Here is an 18786-nt window from a genome sequence, read left to right on the forward strand (position 1 = left end):
GCTGAGCAGGGAGCCTGATGCGGGCCTCCATCCAAGGACCCTGGGATCATGACCTGAACTGAAGGCAGCCACTTAATGACTGAGCCACCCAGGCATCCCCAAATTCTGACTTTTTAAAAAAAAATTTTCTTTATTTATTTGACACAGACACAGCAAGAAAGGGAACACTAGCGGGGGAGTGGGAGAGGGAGAAACAGGCTCCCCACTGCAAGGAGCCTGATATAGGACTCGATCCCAGGACCCTGGAATCATGACCTGACTAAGGCAGATGCTTAATCATCTGAGCCAGCCAGGCTTCCCTAAAGTTTTAATCAATGGTCTCCCAATATCCATTCTTGGCCCTTTTCTTCACCTAAATAGTCAGCCACATCGGAACTCAGTTCTGAAGTCATTTCCTCAAAGAAGCTTTTCCTGGTGCCCAGACTTCCTTGCCTTCCATCAGACCCCTTCCTTCCAGAACGTATTACAATTATAATTAGCAATTGCACAATAAGCTAAATAATTATACAATTATTATTTAACATCTGCTCCTTCTGTTAAGGTATAAATTCCATGGCAACAGATAACCCAGCTGTTGTATCCCCCAGGCACATGCTGTTATGTGTGATTTCCCCAGAGCCCAGCACAATTCACTGCACTTATTAATCCCTCAATAAATACTTGTTGAATGAGCAGTGGACCCAAAGAGGTCCACATCTTATCCCCAGAACCTGTGAATGTTACCTTATATGGAAAAGGGACTTTGTGGGGCATTTGTGGATGGGGAAACTCTCCTGGATCATCTGGATGAGCCCCATGTAATCCAAAGGGGTCCTTATAAGAGAGAGGCAAGAGGATCCGAATGTGAGAAGAAGATACGGCAACAGAGATGGACTGAGGAGGCCATCAGCCAAGGGGTGAATACAGCCATGAAACACCAAAGAGGCAAGAAATGGATATTCCCCCGGGACTACAACTGTTAGCCCAGCTGAAACCTGGTTTTAGCCTCCTAAGACTCATTTTAGACTTCTGACCTCCTCTGGAACTGTGACATAACAAATTGGTGTTGTTTGAAGCCACTATGTGATAATCTGTTACAGCCACAATAGGAAACTAACACAGGTTAATTGTGAAACATTGGACAAGACTGATCTAGCAACCTGAATGCAAACGGAATAATAATAGATCATAACAACAGTGACAACAAATAGAATATTATGTTGCAAAACAGTTGGTCTATACAACCCAATGACCAAACCACATTTACCATCTAACTAACCCACTTATTTGCCAGAAACCGTGTGTTTAAAAAGTAGGACAATAACCTGTAATAAGAACAGCCCATACAGTCTAGCACTGGAGAACTTCTGTGCACGCAGACTCTAGGGAAGAAAGGGTCAAAATATAGCTGAAGAATGTTGGTTGTGAAGCCTTGGAGAATTCCAGCGCTGGCTCTTAGACTTCTCGTCTCTAAAGCAGGATTAAGAACTGTTAATCCCCACCCCCACGCCACTGCTGTCAGTATAAGGTGAAGAGCTACAGCATATACAATGCCTGGTACAGACCTGGAAGCATCGAAGAACGCTGTATGTGTGCAGTGATGGTGGGAAACTCGATGGATGACAATGTCAGAAGAGCGGAATGGGAGTAGTGCTGTATAAAACAATGCTTTTTGTAAAAGATGCTGTCTGGGGAGTAGAATAAGGATAGTATGATTAAATATATTAATGATACTAATAGCTCTACAATGCAGAAGTAGCCCCGGAGAAGGAAAGAAGAAAATGTAGCTAACGGTAAAATACCTATGAAGAAGAGCTATTCAGTGATAAAAAGGGAATACATTTGAAGATAATGGCTTTTTTCTTTCGTATTTCTGTCCCTCCTTTCCTCCCTCCCCCCCTTGCTTTCTTCATGCTCCTGGAAGAAGAAGGTGGCATGAACTGACTTCATTTTTTCCACACAGCTAAGAGTCATAAATGCCCTTTAGAGCTGGGCCTCGTTGGAACATGGAAATCGTGGAAATCAAACTGGGCTTTGGTAGACTTCATCCTACATATTGGAAAATCACCACTGTAGGATACAGTGGAATAGAGATACAATAACAGATGAGCAGAGCCCACCCAAAGGCCAGACATGCCAGGATTTCATAAAATCTTACAAGTAGAGGCGCTTCCCACCTCTGTCTTTCTACTTAATAGAAATCACCTCAAAGGGCTTTTCCTCCCTTCCCTTGGCTCTTCTAGTCTGCCTTACATTAGAGGTATTCTGTGCTTACTGCCTCTGGTGGTCAAGTCTTTGGAGATAGCGTCTCTCAAATCTTGCTCCGTTTTTGGATCAACTTACACCATTAAGTGTGGGGGTGTGGGAAAAAAACCTGTCCTAATAAACTTCTAGAGAAGATCCAAGTAGATCAGTGAAATCCCCCCACCCTCAAACCCTCTCGTGTACGTGCCTGCTCTTTAACAATAAAAATCTTGTGTCTAAAATCATTTCACTTCCCAAGGGGCTTTCTCCTTTGTGGGTACCTGTCACTGTTGTCAGGACTGTGAAGTGAACAAAAGGCACTTTCTGTAATTTTTAAATCTACCTGCTGCTATAATTGATAGTAGAGAACGCAATTGCTAAAAATTGTTCACCGTAGAAACTCGTGCCTAAAAATACTATTTCTCTTTACTTCCTTCACTCCTGAGTGTACCAGGATTTAATTATTTAACATCACAAAACCTGAGAAGGCCCATTAATGAATGTGTCTTGTCCAATTCACCAATACTCCTAAAATGTCGGGAGAAATGATCCCGAGTTCTGGAGCATTCCCCGTTTACTGTGTTCTTTACGTGTTTCCCCATCATAGACAATACGGTACACTACGCTTTGGCTGAAAGATTTGAATATTTGGAAATGCTTTCCTAACTAGTGCGTCTTAACACAAAGTGGTTGAAAGCCTTGAATATGCTAATGTGTGTTAGGGCTCTCTCAGAGGAGCATTTAGTTCGCGAATTTCCCCAGCTTCTTCAACTTAAAACAACAACAGTTTTCTTTTCTAGCACACCTATTAACAACTCCCAGAGCAGGGTTAAAAGCACAGGTTTTGTGCCCAGGGGGTATGAACTGAATCTGGACTGTGCCCCTCACTGGCTTTGTGACTTTGGATTTTAGTCACTCTTAAGACTCAGTCTACCTCATCTGTAAAATAGGAATAATGGTACTTATTACTTAACACTTGCTACATTGTATTCTAATTACATTTTATTGCCAATCGTCTCTCCCAGGTTATAAAACCCTTGATGAGAAGGATTATGTCTCATTCACTGTTACAGCCCTGATACATAATTTGCCACACAGCATAATCAGTAAGCGTTTGTGGAATGAATGAGTAGAGTGAATGACAGCCCAACAAAATGACTGACTGAATGACTTTCTTTCTCTCTCAGTCCTACGCTGGCTACAATGTTTGTACTTGCATTTCCACACACAGGTGCATGGATTGTTGGCTTACAGAGTCACATCTCTCTCCTCCACCGTGTGAGCCTTTGCCTGAAAGCACCCCCCACACACATGAATTCCCCTTGCATTCCCTTAAGCCCTGGTGGAACCTTGGGAGTCATATTTTCTCACTTGGTTAAAATTTCAGGCTTACTTTGCTCTCGGGAAACAGTGTGGTCATGGTGGAAAAGGTGTTGGAGTCTAGGGACTTGAGTACTGTCTGCTCAGTTTGCTGAGTGGCCCTGCTTACATTATGTAACCTCACCACTTTCCACTCAGGGTGGTTTTGAAGATCATTGAAATACGGCATCCATTTTTGTAGGCTGATGTTGTAATTACAGTAATTTTTCCAGCTATGCATTAGTGACATAACGACTCAAAACCATCGGTTGCTGTTACACTAATGTTGTGCTTACTACATGCAAGGCACTGTGCCAAGGGCTTTCTTGTTCTTTACACACACACACACACACACACACAGAGTATTATCCCCATTTTGCGTGGAGGACAGTGAGTCTCAGAGTGCTTAAGTAACTTGCCCAAGGTCCCACAATTAGTGAATGGCAAAGCTAGGATTCAAACCCACAAGCACTCTGGAGTCCAAACTCACTTTAAATAGAAGATGATGATGGAGACTGTGACCTGGTGATCAGTACAGCATTTAAATATCTTCCATGGAAGATCGGGAGTCACCGAACCTCTCCTCTTGTCCAAAGACTTTGGGCTGGCTCTGGTCTGCATGAACACTTCAGTCATTCTAGGCGGATGTCTTCCGTGAACAACCATGGCTATGTGTTACTCTGTGCTCTGATGATCAAGCAAAAGGTTGACCTCTCCCCATCTTGTAGACTGCTGGCACACGGTGCCATATCGTCCTTGGAATTTTCCAAATTCTTGAGTAAAGAAATGCACTCTATGTATCCATGGTTCTTGGGACTCTAAAGCTCCCACTCTGAGAGCTTATTTCTTTGTAAACCTGTGTGGGGCCCTCCTTGGCAAGCCACTCGTGAGAATGTTAAAGAGACCCTGAAGAGGATTTGAGCCTGGAATAGGAGCCACTCTAACTAGAGGCAGAAAGTAATGAGAAATTGGAAAGGATCGACCATAGAATGTTGCAGGATCAAATGAACACTCCAGAACCAAGCTCCTCATTGTTGATGGAGAATCTGTTTATGCCTCAGATCATTGCTCTGAGTCAGAAACCCCAGTATGCCTTCCAACCAGAAAGGGGTCATATCCAGCTCACCATCTAGCCCCGAATGTTCTCTGCAGCCTCTGATTACAGTTGCCCCCTCCATTCTGAAGTCTTAATTTTTTGGAGGATGCAAGAGTGGTCCTCATACTTCAGAAGCGGCGCTGTAAGCACCAGATTGCCAACAGTGAAAGGTTACCGATGAGAGAGAGTAATTATCTTCATTTGCCCATGGCTAACAATTTGCCCATTTGCCTGTCATCACAACAAGCAAAAAAAATTAGCTTTTCCAAGTATCTTTCTATTAAGTTTTAAAAAAGATTTTCTTTATTTGAGACAGAGAGATACAGAGAGCATGAGCAGTTGGAGACGCAACAGGAGAGGAAGAAGCAGGCTCCCCGCTGAGCAAGGAGCCCCACTTGGGGCTCGATCCCATGTCTGGGAGGTCATGACCTGAGCCGAAGGCAGATGCTTAACTGACTGAGCCATCCAGTTGCCCCTCCAAGTATCTTTGAATCCTTACATCCATTTTCTTCTGGGGACAGAAGATCAGGCCTAGTATCTATATTCTCTTTTTTATGTTGACATTTGTGCACTTGAACTATGGGAGCAAGTGACACTCTAGTCAAGCCAGGTCCTGATGATCCTGCCCTAGGCCTTCCAGGGAGGTCGACAGAAGCATCATCACACATGGCACTATGGGGGTCAGAAGGTATTTGGTGCAGCCCTTGTCACTGGGCTTTTGGTTTGTTTGTTTTGCTTGCTGGTCTTTATCCCTCACTACACATCGGTCCCCTCAGAGAACGGAGCCGGATGAAAAACAAATTAGTCCCCTTAAGGGGACCCAAGTGGCCTGTCCTACAAGGACCCTGCTGAGGCCTCTTTCTGCCCCTCTCGCTTCTGCTCGCTGTGCTCCTTCCTTATCTGTCTCCTCCATTACCCAGAAACCCTGGGAGGGCAGGAATGTCTCTTCACACCAGATCTCCAGTGTTCTCACTGCGTCCCTATGCCGTGATCATGTTTTTGTTTTTTCAGGAAGGAACAGGGCAATATATATTGAGTTCTTTTTAAAAAGCATGCATTGCTGAATTTGTGCTCATTATCGAAAATTTAGAAAATGCAAGAAAGAACCAAAAAGGAAAAAAGGTGTCACGTGCAATTATTATGGCATATTTCTCTGCAGGATTTCTTTTCTCTGTGTGTAAAATCTGGGGCCTCTTTTCCTTGATTAACATAATATCCTACAGGTTTTCTCTTGCTTTTTATTTACATATCAGTTGAGCATCTAGTATGTAGCATGGACAGTTTTAGGCCCTTCGGGTGCTTGAGCTGAGCTTTAGAATGAAAGGGGTATTTCCAAGCACAGAAACAGGGGGCACGTAATTAAAGGTGGAGGGACATCAACATCACATTATGGTATTACAGAGAATGAGTTTTAGGTTAATGAGAGCAGCCAAAAAGGGCACTGTGACAGAAATTTGCACCCAGATCCAGTTTCTTATATTGACCTTGCCCAAGAGGCTTACTTACCAGAGAGCTTCCAGGATTTGTGAGAATTTCCAGAAGAAGCCAAAATTGCATTCACGTATCTAGGATTTTAAAGGGAGGGTTATAATGAATTGTTTTGGGGCTGTTGTCAGCCAATCAGACTGGACACTGGGTGTAGTGTTGGAGCTCAGTCTACAGGTGCCCGTGAGGTTGTACCATGACCTTGGCCCCTTTGTGGATGGATCATAAGGAAGTCTGGAAGTTCTAGGGAGAGGCTGTATGGCCAGATCGATGATGGGGACCCTCAGGGGCTCAGGGATGTGGGTGTTCATCAACTGGCACATTCGTGGTTCAGTATTTTATGAAACATACACTGTACAGGGGCGTCCTGGTGACCAGACTGACCTGGAGAGCAGCTTCTTTTCTCAAGTTGCTAACATGCACTCTTAGATGCCAGTGGGCCTGCTGCCTCTGACATAAGAGGCTTAGTTTGTCCTCCTTTGAATTTGAGCTGGAGGAGTGTGATGTGGGGCAGAAGCCAGGGAGAGGGTTTCAGAGCCAGCCTGTGGAGGGCAAGCTAGCTCTTATGGCTAGCTTTGCTCTCCTCCTTCCTAAAGCACCTGCTGGAAAGTTGGCTCCAACCCAAGCTCACACTGAGCGGTCACTCCTCCACCCACATTCGCTCTGCATGGCTAAGGTCTTTGGAATAGCACGGTGCTCCATAATGGAGGGAGGCATCTCCCCAGGGGTGAAGAATATACAAAGGAGTCAAGCAGGGACACAAGTCCTGAACGTCCATTAGCAGCAAGGGCCCCATGTCCCAGGAGGCCTCTCCTGCTGTCAGCCAGCTCCAGAATCCCATTCCAGTGCCCATTCTTTCTACTAAAATGCAGGGCAATGTTCTCAGTTTCCTGGAGTGAGAACTATGCCACTCTCCCATAATCCCAGCTTCCCTACTGATGTGCGTGAGGGGACATCCGGAGCTGAAACAGAAATTTTCCAGCCAACCCATCAATTACTGAGCTGGGGATTATTGGGGCAGGCCTTGGCCTAGGGGTTTACATGCATGATGTCCTGTCATCCTCCCGGCACTCCTAGGAGGTAGACATCACCCTCATACTACAGATGACAAAAATAGGGCTTTCTTACATGTTAAGGAAGTAAATCTGTAGATACTGAAGGGCTCAGAGTTTAACTTGCTCAAGGGCACACAGCTCATACTCAGTAGACCTGGGATTTGAACCCCGGTGTGCAAACCATCGCCCAGGCTCTCCTAGGTTTTACAGAGAGCAGCACAAGAAAGAATGTAGTTAAGTCCAGATGGGAGGAGGACAAAAGGTTTGGGAAGCAGTGCTGGGAGCAAATTCTCCCACCCTCTTCCCTAAGGGTTACTTTTCTCCCAAACTGCCCACAAGTATACAAATATGGGATTATGTAGCAATAGTCATTTGTCGTAATCACCTACGTGTTTACACATGGAATGTGAACTAAAAAGATAAACCTGGTTGCTGTAGACATGGCTGAAAAAATAGGGGTGAGGAACCAGAAGAGTTTGTGCATGGGAGATGGGGTGTTACCTTGTGTGGGAGCAGTCACCACTCAGGTGAGCTGTTGGCAGCCTTCTGCCATGGGGCTTCCAGACATAAGGAGGAGGTATCTAGAGGCCTTCACATAGTAGAGCAGGTAGAAAGGTGAAAGTTTAGACTGGGTCTCTGCCAGACCTGGCTCTGCGATCTTCACCCAGCTTCTTAGCTTTCCTGCATCTCAATTTCCTCATCTATAAAAAGGTCGTATCTCTCAGAGCTGTTGTGAAAATTAAATAAGATCCTGTTTGCAAAGTACTTAGCCTGGCATCTGGCACAGAGTAAATCCTTTAATAAAGAGTTATTAGCATGAAATCGCCTTCTTGCGAATTTTTTTTTCACAGTTTTATGGAATCATTTCTTTACTGCAAAGTTATGGACTTTAAAAGCCCTAACTTCAGAGAAGACATACAAAGAAGAGATGAAGCGCAAGCTGTAATGTTGTCTAACTTTGTTTTTATAGGAGCCATGGAAATTTACATTAGAGAAGGCGAGACAGATTGTGAAGAAATCCCCCATTCTGGTAAGCAGCGGATGAGAAGAACAGCAGCGTTGTGCTGGGTGCCTTCATCTTCCCCTTCCCCTGCTCTCACACCCCTGAGACCATGGGCTACTCCAGATCCATGCCCACAACACACCGTCGTAGGAAAGTGAGCGCTCCCCCCCCCCTTTTTCTCCTCCCTCTCTCCCAGCAGCAGTGTTTCTCAAACTGGGCAGTACTGACATTTGGGGCTAGTTACTCCCTGGTTGCGAGCATTGTCCTGTCCACTGTAGGGTGTATAGCCACATCCCTGTCTTCTAACCACTAAAGGCCCGCGGCCACATCGCCCTTCCCCAGTCGTGACAACTGTGAGTGGCTCCTGATGTTGCCAAACATCCTCTGGTATGTGCAGTTGAGGACTGCTACTCGCCAGCAGACCATTTTAGAGGAGGCTCTAGCTTTCTAGCTTTCTGACCCTCCACTTTATTTATTTATTTATTTATTTATTTGACAGACAGAGAGGCAGGCAGAGAGAGAAGGAAGTAGGGTCCCCACTGAGCAGAAAGCCCAATGTGTGGGGCTCGATCCCAAGACCCTGGGATCGCGACCTGAGCTGAAGGCAGAGGCTTTAACCCACTGTGCCACCTGGGCGCCCCTGACCCTCCACTTTCTAAATATGTGACTTCAAGGTGAGCCTCAGTTTCCCTATCAGCAAGATAGAGACAGTGGTAGTGCTCCTTTGTCAAAGCATGGCTGTGAGGACTAAGAGAACGATGTGTGTCAAGTGTTGGTGTCATGCCTGGAAATTCTCTAGCACTCAATCAATACCATGTTTAGTTCAAATTGATTATTAGGGAGTCAAGTATTTGACTTAGGCCCTGAATGCAAATGAGCCCCAACTGGATAGGAAGCAGAAAAGTAAACCTTCAAAGAACCAAGTCTCCCTCCATGCTAAAGATCCCGGCAATAAGGAAGCATTCCTCAGAGATGAGAGGGCATGGCCTTTGTCCTCAGCCTCTCCCTCATCACCCTGCTCTCGTCATTCCCCCGATGCAGTACATTTAAGGCAATCTTGATTTGGCAGCACAGAAATAAGGAGGAGGAAAAGCCCTCGTGGCTCAGTTTGCCAGACTTAGCAAATAAAAATAGAGGAGACCAGTTAAATTTGAATTTCAGATAAACAATGAATAAATTTTTAGTGTAAGTATGTTCAGTGCCATATTTTATCTGGCAGCCCCACTCTTGGGGGGCATATGGGTTTTGATGTACAGAGCTGGGATGCAGGGATTGGCATTATTCAGGCATTTCTATGCAATCAGTTAATCAATCACAATGTTGTCAACCATTATTTAATTCAGTGAGTAATTAAAGACCAACAGTAGTGGGTTAGCTAATCAGCTGAAGCCATAGAAAGGAAATTGGAAACATCATAGGAAACCCTTGACCACCTTCAGAGCTCTAAACAAAACTGGAGAACAATACGATCCTTTTCTTTCCTTCTTCTCCACACGCATCTAAAAACTTCTTCTAGGAGCATTGTTAACTCCACCAGCACAAACTGCCTTGGCATTAGCTCAGAAGCTAATTAGGATTTTATGATTTTTCGTTTCTGTCATCAGAATTGCAAGCATAATTCATAGGGCCAGATTCCAATAATTTCCAGTGAGAAGCCAAAAACAAAAAAACAAACTACCAAACACTAATACAAAACCCCTCAAACACCTCCTCCAATTAATGTACTCTCTAGATCAAAGCTATCAAGGAAAAAATAATCATAAAATGCCAATAAGTGTCTCTTGAGTTACTGCTCAGATGATAGCAGCTACAATTAGTTACGTTGTGATGGCTGGTCTAACAGCAGACCTGGCTGGGATGTAGAAGGACACATACAGTGGGTTCCATATCATTTCAGCACAGCCTATCAGGCTGGGGAAAAGTGAAGTATTGTGGAAGGGAATGTTCCAGAAAATATCTGCATCTCAGTGAGACCCTGAGAGGCTCCTCATGGATCTAGCAGAAAACTGAGCATCTAAGTTTTAGAGTACCTGAGTTGTGGAATCAATTTGTTGAATTCTCACAAAAAATCATAGAAAATAGTATATTTTTGTTATCAACCCTGTTTTATAGATGAGAGAACTAAGGATCAGGTATGTTAAGTAATACACTCATTCCCCATAGCTAGTAAGGGAGAAAACCATCATTTAAATCCAGATCTAGCTACTTCCAAGTTCCTACCTTCTCCACTATGCCAATAGCTCTCAACCTCCTCAGCACTAACTTTCAAGAAGCACCATTCACATCACAGGCTATGTAGGTTAAAATTATGCAGTGCATGACCTGTGCAACTGTACCTGACGTTAGTCATCAAAAACCTACCTACTTAATAGAATCATCTTCCCTGGTGCAATTAAAACCAGGTAAAATAATATGTAGCAAGTGTTGAAAAGCACTTCACCATGGAGAAATCCAACTTCATTTTGGCTGTGTATAGAAGAGTAGTTGTTCTCTCCCATTTGACCTTCTGTTTACCCCAGTCACCACATTTTTTTTTTCTTTATTCAACCCCTGTGTATTGTTCTGTTTTCATTTAACATCCTGGTGCATGGGAAAGCTCAGGATACAAGCAGAAACTGGTTCGAATAGATTGCTAAATGAAGATGCTGCGTGGCTCCTGTGCCCAGGGACAGCCCAGACTGAGACTTTCATTTTAATGGGATTACATGCCGCCAGGTGCAATATTTTAAAACCATTGCTGAATCAATAACAGCTCTCATTTTCCCTCTGTCTAGCAAAGTTCAGACTGAAAGGAAGGGGCTGGCAAACTGCAAGGGAGGAACTCTGCAACATTACTCTGTGCCTGTCTCATTTCTCTTTGCAAGGAAAGGAAAAGAGGCTAGTCCTTCCCATGCCATGTGATGAAAAGACCGGATAATTAAAACCTCTGTCTGAACAGGAAGAGTTCAGGGTGGGGGGACCAGGTGGTCCCTGGGCAAGCTTCATCATCTATTATACACACCCTAGACCCCATTTCTGCACAATGAATGTCAGAGACAGCCGCAGCCTTCCGTTGAATTCTGACAGTGAACAGCTGTGCAGATATAACATTTAATTCTTTTGTACCTCTTGTGCAGTAATGATAAGGCTGTCCATGTAAATTTTTCTGATGTATTGGTTACATCAGTGTTAAAATCTACCTGGTCGTTAGGTTAATTAGACTGAGGCCTTCAGGTTCAAGTAAATATTCAAAGACAGAGCTCAGACATCCAAATGCAACCTGCCTTGGAGCTCTGAGTCTCAGAATGTGTCTGTATTTCCAAACTGCCACCCTTGTTGCCGTATAATTTCATGCTGGTGCTTGCTTTACGGTGTGTCCGCAATGCTCATCCCTCTCACTTACCAGGTCTCTGGACTCAACCTTCTGAACACCCCTCCTTTGCCTGACATCCCCCTCCTCCCGCCTTACAGCAGTGGTTCCCAGTCAGCAGCAGCTTGATCCTCCCCACCTCTCCCCCGAGGACATTTGGCAATGTCTGGTGACATTTTGGGGCTGCTTGCGTCTGAATGGCTAGGTGCCAGATACACTGCTAAACATCCCACCAGGCACAGTGCAGCCCCACAACAAAGACTTATTCCGCCCCAAAATAGCATTAATGCTGAAATTAGCAACCCCAGGATCGGGTCTCTCTGCCCCAGCTCACCTCCTCCGGGCCACCCTCTCACCCCCAGCATACCTTCTTGAAATACGAATGGGATCCCTCGGCTAACCCTTCAGTAATCATTCCATGGGGAAAAGCACACAGTGCGACATCTTAGACTGGTCATGCTGCCTCCTTGCCTCCGGGGTTCACCACGTCCTTGTGCTCTGCTATCCCACAGCCAGGGTGAGACATTCGGCAGTCCCCTGATACTACACCTCACACTTCCACAGCCCCTCACAGGGCGCTCCCTCTCCAAAGCCCCAGGCTTCCCCCGCTTCAGCAATCACCTCAGTAACCTGGGACCTTGATAAAACACAGACTGATTCAACTGTGGGGCCCAAAACTCTGCATTTCCGAAAGTTCCCAGGCACACTTTCTGGGTTTGTGATCACACTTTCAAGTTCTCAAACTTTAGCAACCATCAGAATGACCTGGAGACTTAGAAAACACTGATTTCTGGGACCCACCCCAGGCTTTCCAAGTCAGTAGATCAGGGAGGGGTGCACAAATTGTACCTATAGCAAGTCTGGACCACACTTGGGGTCACAAAGCCTAGAGTATCTGTCCCTTCCTGCCAGCATCTTTCCTACAGGACTTCTCGCTCATCTCCTGCCTCCTCCACTGGGTTTCTAGACAGCTGTGTTAATGCCGGGACCACTGCAGACATCCCAAAGCACGCCAAGAGCTGAGATGCTCACCCCTACACTCCCCTAAGCAGTAAGCTTGATGAGGACAAGGACAGCCTCTTCTGTCTCTGTATCTTACACATGGATGGGGCACCAATAAGGATTGCTCCTCTCATTCTAGAAAGCTGAGCAAACCTCACGAAGTTTTGCTCAACTTTGATTCATAGCACGAAAATGAGTTTGCTTTGTTCTCCTCTGTCAAGGTCAATGTATCACCGACGCTACTGATCCAACTCATGGCCGTCTGAAGGACTCTTCTGGCTGGTGAAAATCACCCCTCTCTCCCTGCTCACCGATAAATGCTAGTTTCTAACTTTTTCAGCCCTGTTATCTTTTACTTTCATCTGAGGAACATATCATGGAAACCATGATCATTGTAAACGTATCTCTTAGTCAAAAGCCGGGGCTTTCCATCCATCACACAGCCAGAGTCTTATGGAAACTGCTTTCTGAAATCCCGTGCTCACAACGCTTCAGGAGCTTCATCCGTCCACCTCACCTGCCCCCACGGCACCCCCCAGGAAAGGGGACTTCCTCCTTCCTTCTTCCCAAGCCCTGGCATGTCTCTCCAATTAGTCTTGTCTTTCTCTCATAATAGGCTGGGATTATTCTATTGGAACACGTTCTTTTTTCAAACCTTTTCTCAAAGCCCTTGGGTACAAGGAGGTAGAAGAATGCTGTTGCACAAGTGGAACAGATCATGGTGGGCCAGACCTTTTGGGAAAGAAATGGAGCATAGGTGAAGGTGGGGGTCACAGGTGGCAGGAGGAAGGGGGAGCTGAAGGCTGAGACCCCAGCAAGAACAAAGGCATGGAGACAGAGTGAGGGCAGAGTGTGCAGACAGAAACAAGAGGTCAGTTCAGTTAAACGAGATGGCCCAGGTTCTAAAGGAAAGAGGCTCCCGAAATCCAGACTATGGAGCCAGCAGGGGAAAAAGGAGCTTTATAAGTTGCAGGGCTATTCCGTGAACTAAGCAACTCTTTTTGTTATTTTTGTTCTCCTCTCCAGAAACATTCCAGAAGTAGTTCTGATATTTGTTCGCTCCCATTTTTGGCCAAGATCTGTCAGAGGATTAAATCGTACGTATACTATTCCTACCTCCCTGAATACTGGCATGAGATGGCACCGTTGGTTGTCCCTGTTTTCCAATGACTAAAATAATTGTCAGAAGCAAAAGGCACCTTCCTGAAGGTGTGCATTGGTCGTGTCTCATACCATGACTTGTACAGAAACTAAAAGACAAATGAGGTCTGCACAAATCATTTTGGAAATCCACTGCATAACAGTATCTTTGAACCAAAAATCTGACTTATCCCCTGGGCTGGCAGGCAGGCTGCTGGTGAAACTTCTGGGCAACTTGGTGCACATCCGTGCCACACACGGGGACAGCCCTTCCTTGCTGTGTAAGACACAGACAAAGTCAAGGTTGGCGCCTTGTCATGAAAGGAACTCTGAGCATCTTTAGTTCAAGGCACTCAGGAGGCTGGAAAGGGACTAATTTATTTCACAGAACCCAACCCATTACCTAAAAGCTCTGGCTCAGAAATGCATATACAGTGTTGCCAATGCAGAGACACTGTCCCAATTACCAGGACCTTCTGTCTCTATTTAAATCCCATACCCCAGCTCTCATCTAAGCCTGGGGTTATGCTGGGTGTCATCATAATCACTGTCCACAGCATTAAAAGATGCAGTGGTGTGCCAAGAGGGACATTGGACCAAGAGGCAAAATAGCACAGGCTCTACCTTGCACTTGGCCACTTTCCTCATGTGACAGTGGCTGCTGTCCCACAGCATACGGTCACTGATGGGGGTGCCACACATGGAAACATGCAAACCTGTCCATGTTAGTTCTTATAATAACTCCGTAAGTAGGGATTGTTATTATTCCTACTTGTTTTTCTAATTGTTATTATTCCTACATTGAAGGACACTGAGTCTTAAACAGATAATTTCTCCCAGCTGCCCCCTGTGTCTGCTCTGTCTAGCTCCCCTTGCAAGGGCTTGGATGTGATTCAGGCTGCACATCTGAACTCAGAGGCTATAGTCATTTCCTAGGGCAGCTATAATAATATACCTACAAATTGGATGGCTTAGAGGAACAGAAATGTATCCTCTCCCTGTTCTAGAGGCTGGAAGTCTGAAGGTGGGGTGCTGGCAGGGTTCCTCTGAGACTCTGCTCTCCAAGAGTGTCTCCGACTCTCTGGGTCAAACCCTTTGCCTCTTAGCTTCTGATGGGAGCCCGCAATCCTGCTGGCAATTCCAGTCTCTGCCTCCAGCCTCCTCCACAGCCGTCTTCCCTGTGTGTCCGTCTTTCCCTTTTGTACACACACCAGTCCTACTGGATCAGGGGCTGGGCTCATGGCCCCATCTTGACTTTGTAACACTGGCAAAGACCCTGTTTCCAAAAAAAGGTCACATTCATAGGGCCTGGGGGTTAGAACTTCAACATGACAGTCTTGTGAATACAATTCAACCCAAACGAAGAGGCACTTTTTCTACATTCCTCCTCCTTTATCTCATGAGTTTCATGACTTTCAATCCACTAAACATCTCCTGTCTGCTGTGAAAGCTGCTCAGGAGAGGAGGAGACTATCTGCTGACCTACATTCAAAGCCTCTTAGAGATCCAAGAGTTTAAAACTTTTCCGAGTTCATCTGCCTACATGAGTTCCCATAGGTCAGCTATGCAAAGTGCTGACCTGGGTCGTGGAAACAGGATCAGCCCCACTTTTCATGACCAGGGCTGGATGTAGTGACTACCATGACACAGGGAGCAGAGGAGAAATAGACAGGAAAGAAGATGCTGGAAGGCTGAGATGCAGGCAGCTCCCTAGGCCCCCAGTCGTTTCATCATGTCTAACTCTTACTGAATTGAGACACCCTGTCCCCTCCTTCCTGAAGCGTCATTGCATTTTCTACGTCAAACATAGGCCAGCAGAACCCAAAGTGACAATTCTTCAATTGAACCAACTTCGAAAAATTGAATTCAAGAGCATCTGTGACCAGGGATTTTCCTGGCGCTATTTAAAAGGGAAATTTTTCTTTTATGAAAAAGCAAAAGCAGTGTGTTTTTTCCTTCTTTCTAAAAAATAATTGTGCTTCTAATATAATTTGCACCAGATCACAATTTATTCAGTGCTTTATGATTTACAAAGCATATTTAAATGCAGCCTCATTTATTCTTCAAAGCAACCTGTGGCTTAGTAATAATAACAATGACAAAATGTTGTCTGATAAGGTCTGTACACTAGGAACTCTTATCAGTGCAGCCCTACAAGGCAGATGGCATCATTGTCCCCTTTCTAAAGAGGTAAAGCCTTTTGTCCAAGGCTGTGATGCTAGTAATCAATAAATCAGGCATTGGAACCCAGCAGCCAGGTTGCAAAGGCCAGGCTCAGAACCACTCAGTTGTCTGTCCCTTGATTTTTCTCCCCACTTTTGGATGAGCAAGTAGGTTCTAGCATATTGGATGTCTGACCCCAAAGCACAGTCAGCAGATGGTAGAGATAAGGCCTACCTGTTTTTTATTACATAATCCTTCATTAAAGTCCCTTCCAGGAGTAATGCCTTTCCTGTTCTGTAACTCTTCTGCCTCATCCTGTTTGGTCTAATGCCTTCAAAATACAGGGACGGTGTCCCCACTGTGGGCAGTTTCCTAGCTCCCTGCTCCCCAGCATTTGGCTAGCCCTCCATACCCCAAGCTCACCAGTGCCTGCTTGTGCACCCCGTTCTTCTAGGCCTCTCCCCATTGGGCTCCCATACCACCCAAAGCTCTTAGAGGACGGGGACACCATCTCTTAGTAAACCTTTTATCCTTGTACTTAGACACTTTGCTTCCAATTAGTAGGGACTCACTGAAGAAACAAGGCATAAAGAAAGAAAAGGCACTATTTTACTAGAACAGAAATATGTAGGATACCAAGCTACTGCCATGGGGCAATCAAGTTTTTTGTTCTTTTTTGTTTTGTTTTGTGCTAGTAAGAATTCACAGTGCCTATGAGTGTCTACTTTTTATTGTAACAAGGGTAAGTCAAGAGAATCCCCTCTTAATAATCTTCTTTTGTTATTTAATTTCCATATGCATAAACCTGCATGTGGATCAATTCACATAAAGGCGTACAGACTATCCTAGCCCACGTTAATTGCCTTTGTTCATCATTCTTTTCTTTTCTTTTCTTTTTTTACTTGTTCCTTCTTCCCTATGGCCCACTCCTCCCAACCATATCAGTCCCTGTCCCTGCCACCAAGGTTAACCCCGGGTGTACAGAGATGCATCTGACACATTCACATGCATATTGAACAGAACCATTCCCAGCCCTGGAGTGCTGCCTGGGACTCGAATGTGAGACAGCTACACATGGAAACTTTATTCTCCCTAGTTTTCTTTTGTTGTAATGCCCCAGTTTCATGAAATAATTTTAGGGAGTTTGAACTTGAATAGCTATTCTATTATGTAATGAATAACATTCACCTGCATTACAATTGCTCACTGGATCAAGCCCGCTAGCTCGACAACTGGCAGTCATAGAGCAATGGCTCTCGTGGAAATAGATTTTATATTCATCCCTGAGCAAGTCCCAGCTGACAAGGTAACTGGGTAGAATGCCGTGTGCCTTGAAATCTGAAAATCTGAAGAGGGTCCATGGGTTGGATTTCGGATGGCTCCAGAAACTAAAATGCCATAGGAGCAGATCCCTGTCTCCTGTTTGCCCAGCCCTAGAAATCACCCTTGGAATAACTGTAACCATTACACAAAATAATAAAAAGCTAACGTTTTGTGAGCGTTTTCCACATACTTGGCACAGGTCTTTATGCTTCCCATGGAGCAACTCACTCTTTACAACAGCCCTAGGAAGTGGGTACTAATATTGGCCCCTGTTTTACAAATGAGGAAACAGAGGCACAAAAGATTAAATACTCTGCCTAAGGTTATATAGCAAGTAGACAGCAGACCTGGGATTCAAACCCTGAGAGTCTAGTTTCAGAACCCAGAGCTATGTTAAGAGACTTCCCATGACTCTTGGTTCCTACTAGAATATTCTTCACCCAATTACATGCCTTGAAAATGCTTTGTCATCCTTTAAATTTAAACTTAAGATTACCTTCTTCCCTGTATTGCATTAGAAGTGTTTTTGCTCTTGATGCCCAACCCTTTTTAACATTTTCTCCATAGCATTGTAGTTGCCTACTGATGAGTTGTTTGCCCCCATGAAACTCCTCTAACATTGGAAATATATCTTATACTCATCCCTAATATCTAATGTGGTGTCTGGAACACAACAGGGATTCTAAAAATACCTATGGAATGAATGAATGTATGTTTCAGCCTACAACCAGGCGTCTATAAGGATACATGAGTATCAGATTTAGATACAGTTTTTTGTTTTTTAAAGAATTTATTTATTTATTTGACCCACAGAGATCACAAGAAGGCCTCGCAAGATCATGAGGCCATCTCCAGAGAAGCTTATGACCTAGACTCTGGGTCCACCATCCCCGAGTTAGTAAGACAGACTCCAAGATACCAGTTAAGCTCCATGCTGGCTCTTGCTGAATCCATTTGCCCTGAGGCTCTTACAACTGCTGGAATGCTCTTGATTCGAAAGACCATTTAATAAATTCTGTAAAGGCTCATGTTACTCTCTACATTCTAGGCTCTGCCAGTAGTCTCACCCTGCCGTCTGATGGCACTAGCCTGCTACCCCGTAAGAGATTTTCCTAGAGGGAAAGCAGTGCGTGCCATGCAGGAGCTGGGAAAAGTTTAGTAGTGAGGACACAGAGGGAGAGCCTCCCTCGGGTGAGGGGTCTGTGGCTTTAGCATGAATTTCCTTGGTCATCAATGATCCAAGTCTTTGGTTTTTCAGGCTCATGAATGGGAGTGAACGTTGCCAGCTCAGTGCCTCAAGATTTTTTGAGGTAGTGGTTTAGAAGAGTAGATTTTAAGAAAAAACTTCCATCACAGAATGTGTAAAATGGCACAAATTCAATCTATAGTGCTGAGCTCATTGGACCGAAAATGCAGTTCCTTCCTCTCTGGGCATCTCAACATCAATATCCTGTCTTCTCTAAAATGTTGATGTAATTGTTTCACTTCCCCATATGGGCCAAATTAATATCAGAGAGAAAATAGTTCTAATTAGGTGGAGAGCAGAGATTGGCAAAGTGGGGCTGGCACTCTTCCATACCATGGAGAC

At 44.9% G+C, this 18786-nt stretch overlaps 1 protein-coding gene across 3 annotated transcripts in view; it reads left to right on the plus strand.

The window, feature by feature from the left end:
- The window catches only part of AOAH (acyloxyacyl hydrolase), a 160378-nt gene that overhangs the window by 49046 nt on the left and 92546 nt on the right, over nucleotides 1–18786 (plus strand). For all 3 annotated transcript variants that reach the window (XM_082693165.1, XM_082693164.1, XM_082693163.1), the window contains 2 exons: nucleotides 8189–8248; nucleotides 13599–13669. In XM_082693165.1, the coding sequence (XP_082549291.1) occupies nucleotides 8189–8248; nucleotides 13599–13669 (131 nt within the window). The remainder of the gene's footprint in view (nucleotides 1–8188; nucleotides 8249–13598; nucleotides 13670–18786) is intronic.

Source organism: Mustela nivalis, assembly GCF_964662115.1.
Source record: "Mustela nivalis genome assembly, chromosome: 12".
NCBI classification, from domain to species: Eukaryota; Metazoa; Chordata; class Mammalia; order Carnivora; family Mustelidae; genus Mustela; species Mustela nivalis.